Source organism: Mobula birostris, chromosome 5 (assembly GCF_030028105.1).
Source record: "Mobula birostris isolate sMobBir1 chromosome 5, sMobBir1.hap1, whole genome shotgun sequence".
In the NCBI taxonomy this organism is placed as follows: domain Eukaryota; kingdom Metazoa; phylum Chordata; class Chondrichthyes; order Myliobatiformes; family Myliobatidae; genus Mobula; species Mobula birostris.
The window spans coordinates 29,202,976-29,218,154 of record NC_092374.1 but is presented as its reverse complement, the minus strand read 5'-3'; the positions used below and the strand labels follow the sequence as shown (position 1 = coordinate 29,218,154).

The 15,179-nt window shown below is 44.0% G+C and overlaps 1 protein-coding gene across 3 annotated transcripts in view; it reads left to right on the top strand.

Moving 5' to 3' along the window:
• The window catches only part of LOC140197206 (EF-hand calcium-binding domain-containing protein 6), a 66,718-nt gene that overhangs the window by 16,352 nt on the left and 35,187 nt on the right, over positions 1-15,179 (top strand). For 2 of the 3 annotated variants that reach the window (XM_072257129.1, XM_072257131.1), the window contains 3 exons: positions 7,311-7,453; positions 10,098-10,252; positions 11,673-11,869. In XM_072257129.1, coding sequence (XP_072113230.1) covers positions 7,311-7,453; positions 10,098-10,252; positions 11,673-11,869 — 495 coding nt within the window. The remainder of the gene's footprint in view (positions 1-7,310; positions 7,454-10,097; positions 10,253-11,672; positions 11,870-15,179) is intronic. The other variant, XM_072257130.1, reaches the window with a different exon arrangement.

Below are 15,179 nucleotides of genomic sequence, written 5' to 3'. Positions count from 1 at the left end.
GAATATGGATAGCTGATGCGGCCCCCTTGAAGATTCAGGACTGCCCTGTTAATTGGCAAACATGCTTTGGGCGCCAAGAATTGAATACTTAAAGAGTACACAAGCAGAGCATCAGTGCTCAGTCCTAAGCCCTCTCGTGCTATTGCCCAGCGTTTATTTTGTGCTCAGTTCTCAATCCAGTTTGATGCTGTGTCTCGATCCTTGCTTTGAATACTCCAGCACTCGGGTGCAAACCATCCTTGCCAAGGACTCTTGTCACAGTATGATTGAGCCAGTATGGACCCAGTGGGGTATCAGAGACTTTTGCCTGCTGTGGCCAGCCACAGCGAGAAGATTTCTGGACAGAGCCTGGAGATAACCAACTCCAGGTCGCTGTTTGTCAGCTTCCATGAGGAGGCAGCCAGAGTCGCTTGGTAAAGCCAGCTGGTCACCCAGTGGAGCCAGTACATATTCCAACCCTGGAGGGATTCAACGGTGACCCGAGTTCTTGCTATGGCTTCCCCATTCAATGCTCATTACTGTTCGAACTCCAGCTGTCCTGGTTCCTTTCGGAGCGTGGAAAAGTGTCCTTCATTATCTCTCTTCTAAATGGAAGAGCCCTAGCCTGGGCCACCGTGCATTAGGAGCAACATTAGTTTCTATATAATTGTGTCTCCTCACAAACCCCTGATCCTCTGGCACTCTTGGCTATCCCAGAATAAACCTTCCATGAAATGGAAGGGAGGATCCTTTTGTGGTCCAGATGCTGCAAGAAGGTATGTTTTCGGCTTGGTGTTTCGACTTCCAGACTCTCTCAAGACCAGCGGCCGACGAGGGGGCAGACTTCTGTTCGGGTAACCTGAAGCCTTAAAGAAACACAGTCCTGCCTTCAAGGGCAGACAAGCCAGCTCCAGCCAACAAGTCCATGTGAGTCCCAACCCTGTCCAGTCAGAGGTGTGCTAGAACTAGATGTCCAGTTCAGTAGCAAACCAAGGAGGAGTCCGAGCACCCTGGAACTCTAGCAGTTAGGCTAAAGGGCTCCAGTTGCCAGGTCTTGTCTAAGGGGAAGGCTCCAAAATGGAGACCTTTAGAGCCTCGTCCTGGGAGCACGAGGACAATTTGCTGCACCTGGTTGCTGATGCTCGAGGATACAGAGGAAGATTTGAACTGTGATTTGGCCTCTGTTTTCACTAAAGACCCATATGAACCTATGGAGGAGACCCTGGGGTCTGCTGAATCACCCTTAAGGAGCTTCAGGAGTAATCTCGGAGGAAGGTTCAGGGCTAATTGCAGCACCCAATCTGGTAGAAATTCCTTCCATCTACAAGGATTTGGAAGAGGTCTTGACTCTTCCACTGCACCAACCCTACAACTGTGCTGTAGATGTACTGCCTGATACTTGTCCTCCACAGGGTTGACTATATGCATTCTCAGGCTTGGAGAGAAGTACTATGGAGGAGTATATAAAGGAGCCTCTTGCCCTGGGATTCAATCATCCCTCCACTTCTCCAGACAGTGCTGGCTTCCTCTTCGTACAGAAAATGAATGGGAGCCTGCAGCCATGCGTTGATTATAGAGGGCTGAATCGTATAACAATCAAGAAGCATTGAAGTCAAAGCGGTCATGGAGGACCTCATCTGTTTCCTCCGTCCAACGCGACACTACTTTTGACACCATGACCTCCCACTTCAATTTCTGTTTATAAGCCGGGAGGAGGAGTACGGCCCGATGGTCCGATTTTCCGAAGTGAGGTCATGGGACGGAACAGTAGGCATCCAGGCCTCTAGTGGGGCAGGAGACATGTTGGTATAACTTTGGCAGCGCCTTTCTGAGGTTGGCTTGGTTAAAGTCCCCGGCTGTAATGAGCAAAGCCTCCGGATACCTGGTCTCAATTTCACTGATGTTGGCATACAGTATGTTCAGAGCACACTCCACGTCCGCCTGGGGGGGAATGTAGACTGCTGTCAGTATGACTGAGGTGAATTCCCGTGGCAGATAGTAGGGACGACACTTCACCGAGAGGTGTTCCAGGTCCGGGCTGCAGGAGCTTGTCAAGAAAGCATTCTTCTAGGGTGCATCACAACCTTGTATAGAAGTTGTCCTGTCCAAGACCAAAAGAAGCTGCAGAAGATCATGAACACAGCGCAGCACATCACACAAACCAATCTTCCGTCCGTGGACTCACTTTACACCGCACGCTGTCGGAGCAGTGCTGCCAGGATAATCAAGGACACGACCCACCCAGCCAACATACTTTTCGTCCCTCTTCCCTCCGGGAGAAGGTTCAGGAGCTTGAAGACTCGTATGACCAGATTTGGGAACAGCTTCTTTCCAATTGTGATAAGACTGCTGAACGGATCCTGACCCGGATCTGGGCCGTACCTTCCAAATATCCAGACCTGCCTCTCGGTTTTTTTTTGCACTACCTTACTTCCCATTTTTCTATTTTCTATTTATGACATAATTTAAATTTTTAATATTTACTAATTTTAACTTTTTAATATTTTAAATATTTAATATTTGTAATCCAGGGAGTGTAAAGCGCAGAATCAAATATCACTGTGATGATTGTACATTCTAGTACCAATTGTCTGGCGACAATAAAGTATAAAGTATAAAGTATATAAAGTGTAAAGAATCGTTAACCTCTTACACTCATGAACACAGCCTTCGAGATTCTCCAAGAGGCAAGAGCTGGACTTGCGGAGTGTGGACAACCTCATTCACGTGAAAGAGGGTGACGAGTGGAAAACGGCATTCAACATACCAACAGGGCACAATGAGTACTTGGTCATGCCCTTCGGTCTTGTGAATGTGCTAGCAGTTTTCCAGGCCTTTATAAACGGCATGCTCTGAGATGCTCTCCATGAGTACACTTTCATCGTCAGAGATATCCTAAAGAGGTGTCCTGATCATGGACCTTACGTCAAACTGTAGAAGTATGAATTTAACGTAATAACGATTTCATTTTTTGGGTTTCATCATCTCTGTTGACAGTGTCAAGATGGATCTTAGTAAGCCACAGGCAGTCAGAGATTAGCCACAACCCTCCACTGTGAAACAAGTCCAACGATTCCTGGGATTTGCCAAAAGGTCATCAGAAACTTCAGCTCTGTGACAACTCTGCTGACAGTACCGTCCAAGAGATCCATGGGCCCTTTTGTCTGGGATACTGAAGTGGAGGCTGTTTTTGCAGAGCTCAACCAGTGGCTCATGACAGCTCCCATTTTGGTTACACCTAACCTGGACCTTCCCTTCATTATAGAGGTGGGCGCCTTGGACGTTGGAGTGGGTGCAGTGTTGTCTCAACGGACGCCTTTGGACAATAAACTGCACCCGTGTGCATTCTTTTCCAGGCAGCTATCCCTGGCAGAGGTGAACTACGACATTGGGAATAGCGAGCTGCTCGTGGTCAAGTTGGTTCTGGAGGAATGGTGTCATTGGCTTGTGGGGGCCAAGAACCCTTTCATCATATGGACAGACCACAAGAAGCTGGCTTATATTCAGAAAGCCACAAGACTGAATTCCAGGCAGACCAGGTGGTCTCTGTTCTCTAACCATTTGAATTTTATTCTGAGGTCAAAGAACCAGAAGCCAGATGCCTCATCCTGTCAGTTCATCAAACCCGAATGGGAGGAGCAGCCTACCACCATTTTGCCCTAAGCCAAGGTGATAGTGCCGATTTGTTGGGGATATCGACACACTTGTTCGCAAGGCGCAGGCGCAAGGGAAGATTCCTCAGAACTGCCCTCCAAATTCGTTCATTCCTAGTTCCATCCAGTCTCAGGTTCTTCAGTAGAGGCATCGAGAATGACCACTTGACCAGGGATTGCCAGGACCCTTGAGTTCATTAGAGAAGACATTGGTGGCCTGGAATGACGAGGGAGGTCCGTCTATATGTGCAGGCATGCGGGCTGTATGCCTCGAACAAGGAGTCCCAAACCCAACTTCAAGAACTCTTTCACCCTCTGCTTGTTCCGGACAGACCGTGGGCGTCTCCATGGACTTTGTCACGAGTCATACTCCTTCAAAGGGGAAGACAGTTACCAAAGTAATTGTGGATCATTTTTCAAAGGCCTGAAAATTCATTGCCTTGGTTAGCCAAAATTGTCCTGCACAAGGTCTTCAGGATCCACAGTTTTCCAGTAGACATTGTGTTGGATCAAGGTCCGCAATTTTCATTAAGTTTTTGGAGGACATTCTGTAAGCTGATTGGAGCAAGAGCAAGTCTTTCCTCCGGTTTTCACTGCAGTCCAATGGCCAGACGGAGCGGGTCAACTAAGATTTGGAACGAACCCTAAGGTGCCTGGCCCCTGAAAGACCGGATGAGTCATGTGACTTTTGACGTGGGCAGAGGTCACCCACAACACCTTCTGGCAATTGACGCATGGTTCGTCCTCTTTCGAATGCCAATATGGGTATCCTCTCCCACTCTTCTCTGAGCAGGAGGCCGAAGTTGGGGTTCCTGTGGCTGAAGATCTAGTCCGATGCTGCGAGGAGATATGGACTAGGGCAAGGGAGATTTTGTTAGCTTCTACCCGGAAGGCTGAAATAAAGGCTAACTGCAAGAGAAGATGGGGACCAACTTTGCAGTCTGGGAAACAGGTCTGGCTGTTAACTCAGGATTTGCCTTTCTGAGTGGAGTCCAGGAAATTGGTGCCAAAGTTCATTGGACCCTTCAAAATTCTCAGGAGAGTAAACCCGGTGGCTTACACCTTGCAGCTCCCCAAGACCCTCAAGATCAATACCACGTTCCACATTTCCAAATTAAAACCTGTGAACACCAGCCCTTTAGCCCCGCCACCATCAGTCCCATCACCACACAGGTTTGTCGATAGGGAACAGGTCTTCACCGTGAGAAGAATTTTGGATTCACACACTGTTTGGGGTATTCGGCAGTTCTTCATGGACTGGGTAGGATTTGGACCTGAGGAACAGTGCTGGGTTCCTGAAAGGGACATCTTGGATCCCGCTTTCATCATGACTACAACTATCATCTCTCTGAGAAGCCTGGGCCATCAGGGGTCGGCCATATGGGAGGTGGTCCTATTCCAACATACACTCAACTGCATCAGCTTCTGGGATTTAGACGCTGTAATGCTCCAGAATACGGACAGCTGGTGCGTCCCCTTTAAAGATTCAGGACCGTCCTGCTAATTGGCAAGCATGTTTTGCGTGCCGAGATTTGAATTTTCAAAGTGCTCAATTGTAAGCCCTACTAGTGATATCATCCAGCATTTGTTTTGTGCTCCGTTCTTGATCCAGTTTGATGCTGTGTCTCAATCCTTGCTTCGGATACTACAGCATTTGGGTCCAAACCATCCTCAGCAAGGACTCCCATCACATGAACATGTTGCTAAGATGCATAAAGGGAACTGCATCCTGGCTTGCATGCAGAGATTAGCTATCTGTCATTGACCCTATAAGAGTTCAAGGGAACATGAAGCTTGATAAAATGCAGGGGCCCTCCTTCACCCTAGAGAGACTTCCCTTTCAATCTAAGCCTTGTTTTCTATTATCAGATTCGGATTCAGATTTTTTAAGGCAGCTACGTTGAAACATACTGTGAAATATATCATTTGCATGAACAGCCAACACACCCAACCAAAGATATGCTGGAGATAGCCTGCACAGAAAAGTCTCATGCAATTTTAGGTGGAGGATCTGTCCTCGACAGTGTATCCCAAAAACAACGCAATGCCAGAACCCAGCATCTCCAGTCTCTTGTGTCTCCACTGCAATTCCAAACCCTTCCCTCACAGCACAACACTAGTGAATAAAACTGTCTTTAATAGCAATTTGTAAAGCATTAGATCTGTTATCCCAAGTGTGGGTTGCCCCCTGGTGTATTATATTGGTAAATATCACCACTGACCCCCAAGAAACCTGTGATGAAAGATATAAAACATCATAAAACTGATTTTAAAAAAAGGAGTTGACAATTTGACATCAGACTGTATGACAAAGATTCTGTCCAACAAAGTCTTTATGTTGGCTGATGCTCACAAGTAACAGTTTTCAACTCTTTACCTTACTTCAGCTAGCAAAGTTAGATCAGCTTTAAAGGTCAACTTAAATGTACATTGTCACATGGACCTCGAAACACTCAGGAAGTGTGTTGTTTCCATTAACAACCAACACACTTGAGGGTGTGCTGCCGGCAGCCCGCAAGCGGCAGCACATACTTCAGCGCCAACATAGATTGGTGCTCTCAATGTTTGGCAGAACAACACAGAACGCAACACGCCATGAAACAACAGCAATGAAGCAAACACTTTTCCTCCCTCCCACCCATGCACATTCAGCCTCTCATACATGTTGCATTATTGAGTAAGATTACAACAGATCCTTTTCATCAGCATGTTTTTTAGTGCTGATCCCAGATTCCTTGATTATTGAGTATTCTCAGTGACTAAACATTCACAGCCTTTTGATTAAAGAATTCCAAAGCTTTACCACCCAATGGGTGAAGAAATTTTCCTGGAATAAGAACATAGAAATAATGGTTTTGTCTATTTTGCTTAAGGAACAGAAAAACAGCACAGAAAACAGACCATTTAATCCATTTCATCTGTGCTGTTGTGAGGCTGTTAATGTTGCCTTACAAAGGGAATTAATTATTCTCAGCTAAGAATTTCAAACAGCACTCAGGTACAGCAAGTGATTAGCACACAGATACAGCATTGAATAATGGCCTTCTGAGAAGTCCTCTAGCTGAAGAAATGCCTCCTCATCTCTATTCTAAAGGGACACCCGTCTATTTTAAGGCTCTACCCTCTGGTTCTAGACTGTCCATCCTCTGCACATCCACTCTATTCAGGCCTCTCAATGTTTGGTAGATTTCAATAAGGTCCCTCCCCCCCATTTCCCCATTTTTCTAAACTCCAGCGAGTGCAAGCAAATGTTCCTCATATGTTAACCCTTTCGTTTCAGGGATCATTCTCTTAAACCTCCTCTGGACCCTTTCCAATGTTCGCACATCCTTTCTTAGAAAAAGGGCCCAAAACTGCTCACAATGTTCCAAATGTGGTCTGACCAATGCCTTATAAAGTATCAGCATTACATCTTTGCTTTTATAGAGAAGAGATGGCCCAGTGTAACTTTAATAAATTGGACTACAGGGTCACTTGTAGTCTCATTTCACTATTTTAGCACCAAAGTCAACATTTCCTATAGACTCTGTGACAGTTCATATTATAATTTTTAGAAGTATTCTCTCTGTGAATACACAGCAATTCCTATAATTGCTCATCTGACTCATGAAACCATGCCAGATTAATAATATGAGTAAAGATGGCTCTCTCATCTCCGTAATCTGTCTTTTCTAACAGATATGACATTGATGGTCTTGGTGTCATTAAAGGAGATGTTCTAATGAGGAAACTTGGAAATGACTACAGGAATGGGATGATGCACAATAATGAAGGCTCTGCTCGAAAGTCATATGATCAAATGAGTTTTGAAGACACAAAAGGTAAGTGTTCGGTTAATCCCCTAAGTATAAATATATAGATAATCCCCTAAGTATAAATATATAGATAATGCACAGAAACAGGAAGGGCGCGTGCCTCATCTCCATCAACTCTTATCCACACCCCCACACTATCCAAAATTTGTATTTGGGGCAATTTTAAGTGACCAATTAACTTTCCAGCTTGTATGAATTTGGATGTGGGAGAAGATTGAAGGATATAGGGGGTCCAACATGACCCCAAAGAGAATCATAGAGTAGTACAACATGGAAACAAGCCATTGGACCAACTTGTCCATGACCTTCCATATTAATCCCATCTCCCAACATTTCAGGTTGCAGACCCATTATCAGAACTGGGAAAAAAGAGATAAAACTACTTTTATCAGTTTAGTGTTTCCAGTCTTCTCGGTTTTTGTGCGAGCCCAAACAACTCCCTTGGTTTCAAGCGTAACTCCAGTTTCTCCAGGTTATCCACACAACCAAAGTCCTTGATCTCTGGAATTATTTTGGTCAATCTCTTCTGCACTTTGTTTATTTATTTATTCATTCAGATACAGAATGGAATAGGCCCTTACAGCCTTTCAAGCCACACTGCCCAGCAACCTCCGATTTAACCCTAGCCTAATCACAGGACAATTTACAATACCCAGTTAACCTACCAACCAGTACATTTTTGGACTGTGGGAGGAAACTGGAGGACGGAGAGGAAACCCACACTGTCACAGGTAGAACGTGTGAAACTCCCGGTTTCCTTGGCTACGTAAGTCTAGGGAAAACATTCTCCAGTCCCACTAAACTCATGAGACTGAGATGGCTCTCCCTCTGCAACCCCTGGTTTGTGTGTATGCTGAGCAATTTGCTACCCAATACAAATTGGTGCCGTGAAATAACAGACAGTACACTGCATACGATTAAAGGAATTATATTTATGAATCTTAACTAAAGGATTAGTAAAGAAAAACAAAAAGAAAGGGGCCCATTTTAATTAAACAATGAAACGTGCACAAGCTGGAGCTCACCTTGAACTTCTCTGTCACTCGCGCGCTGGGCCCTCGGTCAGCGTGAAAGCATACACCACCTTCTGAACGTCGCTCGCACTCCATCTGGAACAAACGGGTCTCCCACCTGGTCGTATCCTATCACCGGTTCTCCCCGGCGTCTTCTCTCTTCATCGCCTGCTGACCCAAAAAAGATCTCCAAGACCAACCTCACCAAGAAAACCTCCCCCTAATTCTACCATCCGAATTGGATGGCACACATTCCTTATCTTCAACAATAACCCAAACAGACTGCCAGCAGAACAGACTGCTCTTACAGAACTGCTAAATGAAATTCATACAGCATGACAGTAAAAATATGAACCAGGGCACACAAACATCTTACAGACAGTGGCAAGAATCTCTTTGCAATTCATGTAATCTGCTTCATTATCAACCCACAGTCAATACATCTAGATCCTGCCTAATGCCCTCAAAGTGACACTGCTCCTGGTCAGGACTTTAACCCATTTACCCATAATTATTTTAAAACAAGTAGAGTTGTGGTCACTGGAGCTGCCACTTTAGTTACTTGGCCTGCCTTGTTCCCTAAGGAGAGGTGCAGTATTGCTCCCTCCCTTTCCTCATGCAATACAGTGTACAGTTTCTCAGTATATTGTATTGCATGAGGAAACTGTCTTGGATGCACCGTATAAATTCCGCTCATCCAGGCAGGCTCTTTGCATTCTGGAGGGCCCAGATGATACCAGGAAAATTGAAATCTCCCATCAGTAGTACCCTGCTACTTTCTCAACCAGGTGCATCTTCTCGACACATCTGCTCCTCAAATTTCTACTGAGTATTGGGGTCTATAACAGACCCAAGGTGACAAACCCTTTCTTATTTCTAAGTTCTAGCTGAATAGCCTCATTAGATGATCCCTCAGGAATATTCTCTCTTAAGCACTGCTATTATGTCCTCCTTTATTAAAAAGGCAACATACCTCCAAACTTACTCATTCTTCTGACATCAGTATCCCAGAACACTGAGTCGCCAGGCTTTCCCTCAGCTATGTTTTGCTACGGCCAAAATATTCCTGTCCCTAGAAGACACGTCCGTCTTACCTACGTGCATTGAAATAGATGTAATTTCAACTAGTGCTTTTATCTGCCCTTTTACTGTAAACATGACTAACTATCCTGATTGCTAGGATTAGGCTCTTTGGTTGCTACACATACTCCTGTCTTCTCATTGGCCTTGCTCCCTTGAGTCCAGCCGCCTGCCAATCTAATTTAAACCTTCCCTGGAGCCAAAAGCAGATTTCCCATTGGGATGGTAGTCCCCCTGCAGTTAAACTGCAACTCATCACTCTTTTACGGGTTGCCTCTACCCAGAAGAGATTTTGATGATCCAAGAATCTGCGTGCAATAAATCAATTTACTAATTTATCAGGCACCTGAATACAAGTCTGATCAATTAACCACAATACTCAACTACTCCCCAGTTGAATCAGGAAGCTCACAGCTTTGACGTAGTTGTAGAAACACAGGGTGGAAATGGCCCTTTGACTTTTGTTGCATTCCCTAAAAGGAAACAAATAATTTGTGATTCTCTGGAATGCAGGTGCATATGAGAATGGCATTTACTGGTTCTCATGCGTTCTTTAGTATTCTCCGCAGGACCAACGAGGACACTGAGCAAAGCAGAGCAGGAGAGAAAAGCATCTCTTGATATTGAAAAATGGCTGAAGGACAAATTCAGAGAAGGTTATAACCTTATGAAAGAAGAGTTTGAAAAGTATGACACTGAAAGGACAGGCAAGGTAGGAAATATTTAAGAGTACTTTTTCTTTCCTGTGACTAATGTAATATTGTAATATTTTAATCAAATTGTAGGCGATCAAAAGTATTGTTAATGGTGAAGTAATCCTCCACATTCACGTCAAGCTGTGCTATATATACTTAGTTTATGGTCACAAAATAGAGGGAAACAATTTGTGCTGAAGTATTTTTTAATTTGTCTTCATACATTAACAAGGGTGACAGAATTGTATTGACTGCCTTTCCCTCATTGCCTGGTGATAATTCTACAAAGAGGTGAAGTGACTACACTGAAATTCACTTTTCTCTATCCTTCACAGAACATTTTCATGAACATATTTAAATGAAGTGCAGTTTAACACGGTATATGACAGAAGTTCCAAAAACTTAGTCAATGACGGAACATGCTCATGATGTTGTCTGGCCTAATTCTGCTTTTGTTTTTTGGCCTTCTTACACAACAGTAAAATTTAGGTCCTTGATTCAGAATGAGTTTGATATTGGGTTGTGTCAGTTATGCCATGAAAATTCCCTTATCTAATATAAAAACAGAAAAGGTGGAAACACTCAGTGAGTTAAGCATCACCTGTGGAGAGATACGCAATATAAACATTTCAGATCAATAAAAAATTCCCTTTTGAATCTCCTAACAAAGGGGTATTAACAGATATAAGATGAGGAGGAATTTCTTTAGAGAGTGGTAAATCTGTGGAATTTGTTGCCACAGGCAGCTGTGGAGGCCAAGTCTTTATGTATATTTAAGGTAAAGGTTGATAGATTCTTGATTGGTCAGGGCATGAAGGGATACGGGGGGAAGGCAGGAGACTGGGCTGAGAGGGAAATGGATCAGCCATGGTGAAATGGCAAATCAGACTAGGTGGGCCAAATGGCCTAACTCTGCTCATATATCTTATGGCCATATAAGAGAGACAAAAAGTTGCAGGGCAATTGGGAAATCAGAAAGAGGAAATGGGAGACAGGAATGGTCTGCTGGGAGCCAGAATGAACCTGGTGGACCAAACGTCCTCTCTCTTTACTGTGACAAGTAAATAACATTTATGACCAGCCACTATACAGCTCAAGTCTTCTGCTCTATAGGAAAATTAAAGTGATGACTTGTAGGAGAACTTTCACAACAAAATGCTTGTACGGAGTTTCTTCTAGGTTGTGGGATTATAGGATTTCTAGTTCATCCAGGCAGCATGCACTCATTTAAGGCTAGGGTAACATTACTCTAAAAGTGGTTACCATTTCAAACCTGCAGAGGCATTATGCCGTGTGGAACCATGTGCATCACTATCACTTCGTACCATTTACCTTGTATTCGGTATTTTACAGTATTAGCAACTTGATTTACTGTTTCTTTCAGGAATGACTACTATAAATTCACAATGTCTTTTTCTTTGATATATAAATTGGCAGGTACTACACAGAGACTTCCTGTCTGTCCTGGGAACCTTTGGACTGCATTTGAAAATTGAACATTTAAGCCTTTTCCTGGCACGGTGTAATCTTGAAAACAGCAAAGCTGGGATAAAGTACATTGACTTTCTCAGAAATTTCCAAGACCGAAGTGAGAAGGGGATGCCACATAAAATTCTCAGCAACCCAAAACACAAGTTAGTAGATTGTCATTTCTGCCACGGGAGGCAAAACTTTCTGTATCACATCTTGATACCATCGCTGCTAATGTCAACTTAGAAAAGTAACCCAAAGGAAGGTGATTTATCTCCCAGAAGTCTGACATCTCAAAATAGTCCTGATGTGTAGCATCATGCTGTTATACAATTTGAAAGTTTCAGCTGAGGCTGTACAAAATGTTGTTCTGCTTGTTTCAGAGATGGAGAGCAGGGAACGTGTGCTTAAATGTAGTTACTTGGTATGTAGACAAAAATCAGGGAGGTGAATTCAGTTTGTTTTAGATTTTTTCAGTGAAAGTTGGCATGCTGATCAGGTCTCCATATTGCTGAAGGCTAGCTTGCCTCCATCAGTTTACGTTTACATTGATGTAGAGATTTATTCTGGCCATAAGGATTTCCTGGATTGTTTTGCACACAAATGTTTCCTTCTGAATTATTGTTGTTACTTTTCAAGGTTGTACAGACTGAAAATGAATTAGCAGGTAATCATTTTTACGGGACGGTGGAGTTGGAGTTGGGTGTTTGCTATCCTCATTTTGTTTTTTGCATTTAGGAGAGTGGTTACCTTTCAAAATGTGCATCATTGATTGTGAAGTACTTTGTGAAGCCCTGGAGTGGTTTACCTACAAGTTCAGGTTTTTTTTTTGGGGTGTGCGTGCATGCGAGTCTGTGCGTGTGCGCCTGCGTGTCCGTGCGTGCGTCCGTGATGATGTCTTTTTCATGGCTTTTACAATGCGCAGAGCGAGAGAGAGACTGTGTGGCACGCCACTCCTCACACAGACATTTTCACAGTATTTTCCCTTCATTTTTTACGAGGTCGAGTTGCGATCTCGACACTCAACCCGGCACGGATGGAAAGCATACTCGGGAGCGGACCCGACTGGTTTCGAACCAGGGAACCTCCGCTCCTGGGTCTGGCGCCGACGTTGTTAGGCCACCAGCCGGCCCACAAGTTCAGTTTTAATTCTATACTGACTCCTATAACAAATAATGTCAGGCTCTCTCCGATTTTGTGAACAATGACCAAGATAACACTCAACAACTATTGAGGGTCTGACTGGCTTGAAATTTGCCAAAATTGGGTGCAAAGTAGGTTTTATTCTTTTGGCTTCTAAATAGGATTACAACATCCCATTATTTACACTATAAAACTAAAGATTTTGAAAAACTGTCTGAATGGCAAATTATTTTTTACGTATGCCTAAAAATTCCAAATTTGCATCCTATGAAATCTAGAAAGTGCTTGTAAGCTCAGGCTCGTGAAGTTAGGGATCCCTTCTTCATTGTTGACCATGAACTCCATGCTGTGATTGAGGTCATGACCTTCAAGTATTCTTGTCCTCAGGCATCCAAAGGCTGGGGCAGCATCTTGGAGGCAGTAGTGGATTTCATAACTTAGCTTTGCTAAAGGGTCACTCCTGAGTTATGGAAATTGGTCTAAATTTTCAAGGAACTCTGTGGAGTATTTTGTTGTCAGAGGACAGTGATGTACCGTGGAGGTAGGTTGGTAGTGCATCCTCCATTTGCAAGTATTAAGCGTAAGGCCCATTCTCACTTAGTCTTCAGTGAATGAGTGCAGCAACTTAACCTCCATACGTGAAAATATGCAATGAACAACTGTGTGCTGCCAACTCGATGACTGAGGATGGAGTGTCCTTGGCACTGGAGGGGAAGTGACATGGATCCAGCAGCAAATCATCAATGGGGGCGGGGCGAATAAACAATCGCCATTTTGGGCCAAGACCCTGGTTGAACAGATTCCCATTAGTGCTACGAATTAGCTGCACTCCAGCAGAAAATACCTTGGAGGTGAAGTGAGGTATTAGAGCTAGATAATATGAGTGAAGTCTTTGGATAATGACATACCTTGCTTGACAACAGTTTGTACTGAGGTTTATCAGAATCAAAATCAGAATCAGTTTTCATATCAGTGACATATGTCATGAAATTTGTTATTTTGAGGCAGCAGTACAATGCAATACATAAAAATTTACATATTACAATAATATATGATGATGAGGCCTTTGTCCGTCACGGTTGACCGTGGATAATGCGTCCTAGCTCTCTGGATACGCAAGTCTGGGCAGTACGATATGGAGAGCAAGCTGTTGCCCATAGAGGATGCTTCCCCTCTCCACGTATCTGATGATCCCAGAGGAACAGCAGAGACCAATACAGTTTGGTACCAGCAGTGTCGCAGGAGTTGCCAGTCACCATTGAGCTCAACGCGAGACTGCCTTAGGGACTCCAGCTCCGGATTTTTCCCTCGGGGTTTACTCCCGAAGCCTTCCCCATGCGTGGGCATAGCCACAAGGCCAGTAACCTGCCTTTGCCCCTTCTGTCAGTAGAAGCAGCTCTACCAGGCTTAAATATAGATAAATTAAATAAATAGTGTAAAAAGAAAGTAAAAATAGTGACATGGGGTTCACGGGTTGGTTTATTGTCCATTCAGAAATCTGATGGTGGAGGGGAAGAAGCTATTCCTAAAACATTGAGTACAGTATATGACTTTTCTTTAGGCTCCTGTACCTCCATTCTGATGGTAGTAATAAGAAGAGAGCACGTCCTGGGTGATGGGGATTCTTCATGATGGACGCCACCTTTTTGAGGCATCAGCTTTTGAAGATGTCCTTGATGCTGGGGAGGGTATTGCCCATGATGGAGCTGGCTGAGTTTACATCCGTCCGCAGCTTTTTCTGATCCTGTACAGTTGCCCTTCCATACCAGACAGTGATGCAACCAGTAAGAATGCTCTGCACAGTACATCAGTAGAAATTTGCTAGCGTCTTTAGTAACATACCAAATCTCCTCAAACTCCTAATGAAGTATAGTTGCTGATGTACCATCTTTGATATTACTTCGGGTCTCTTGTGAATTGTTGGTTAAGATCACAGTGTTCAGTTCCATATAGTGCGGAATATTTTCTAAACAGGGAGAATATCCAGGAATCTGAGATGCAGAAGGAATTTAGAGTCCTTGTGCAGAACACCCTGAAGGTTAACTTGCAGGTTGAGTTGGTGGTGAGGAAGGCAAATTCCATGTTAGCATTCATTTCAAGAGGTCTAGAATACAAGAGCAAGGATATGATGCTGAGGTTTTATAAGGCACTGGTGAGGCGTCACCTTGAGTATTGTAAACAGTTTTGGGCCCCTCATCTTAGAACAGATGTGCTGACATTGGAGAGGGTCCAGAGGAGGTTCACAAGGAGGATTCTGAGAATGAAAGGGTTATCATATGAGGAATGTTTGATGGCTCTGGGTCTGTACTCGCTGGAATTCAGAAGGATGAG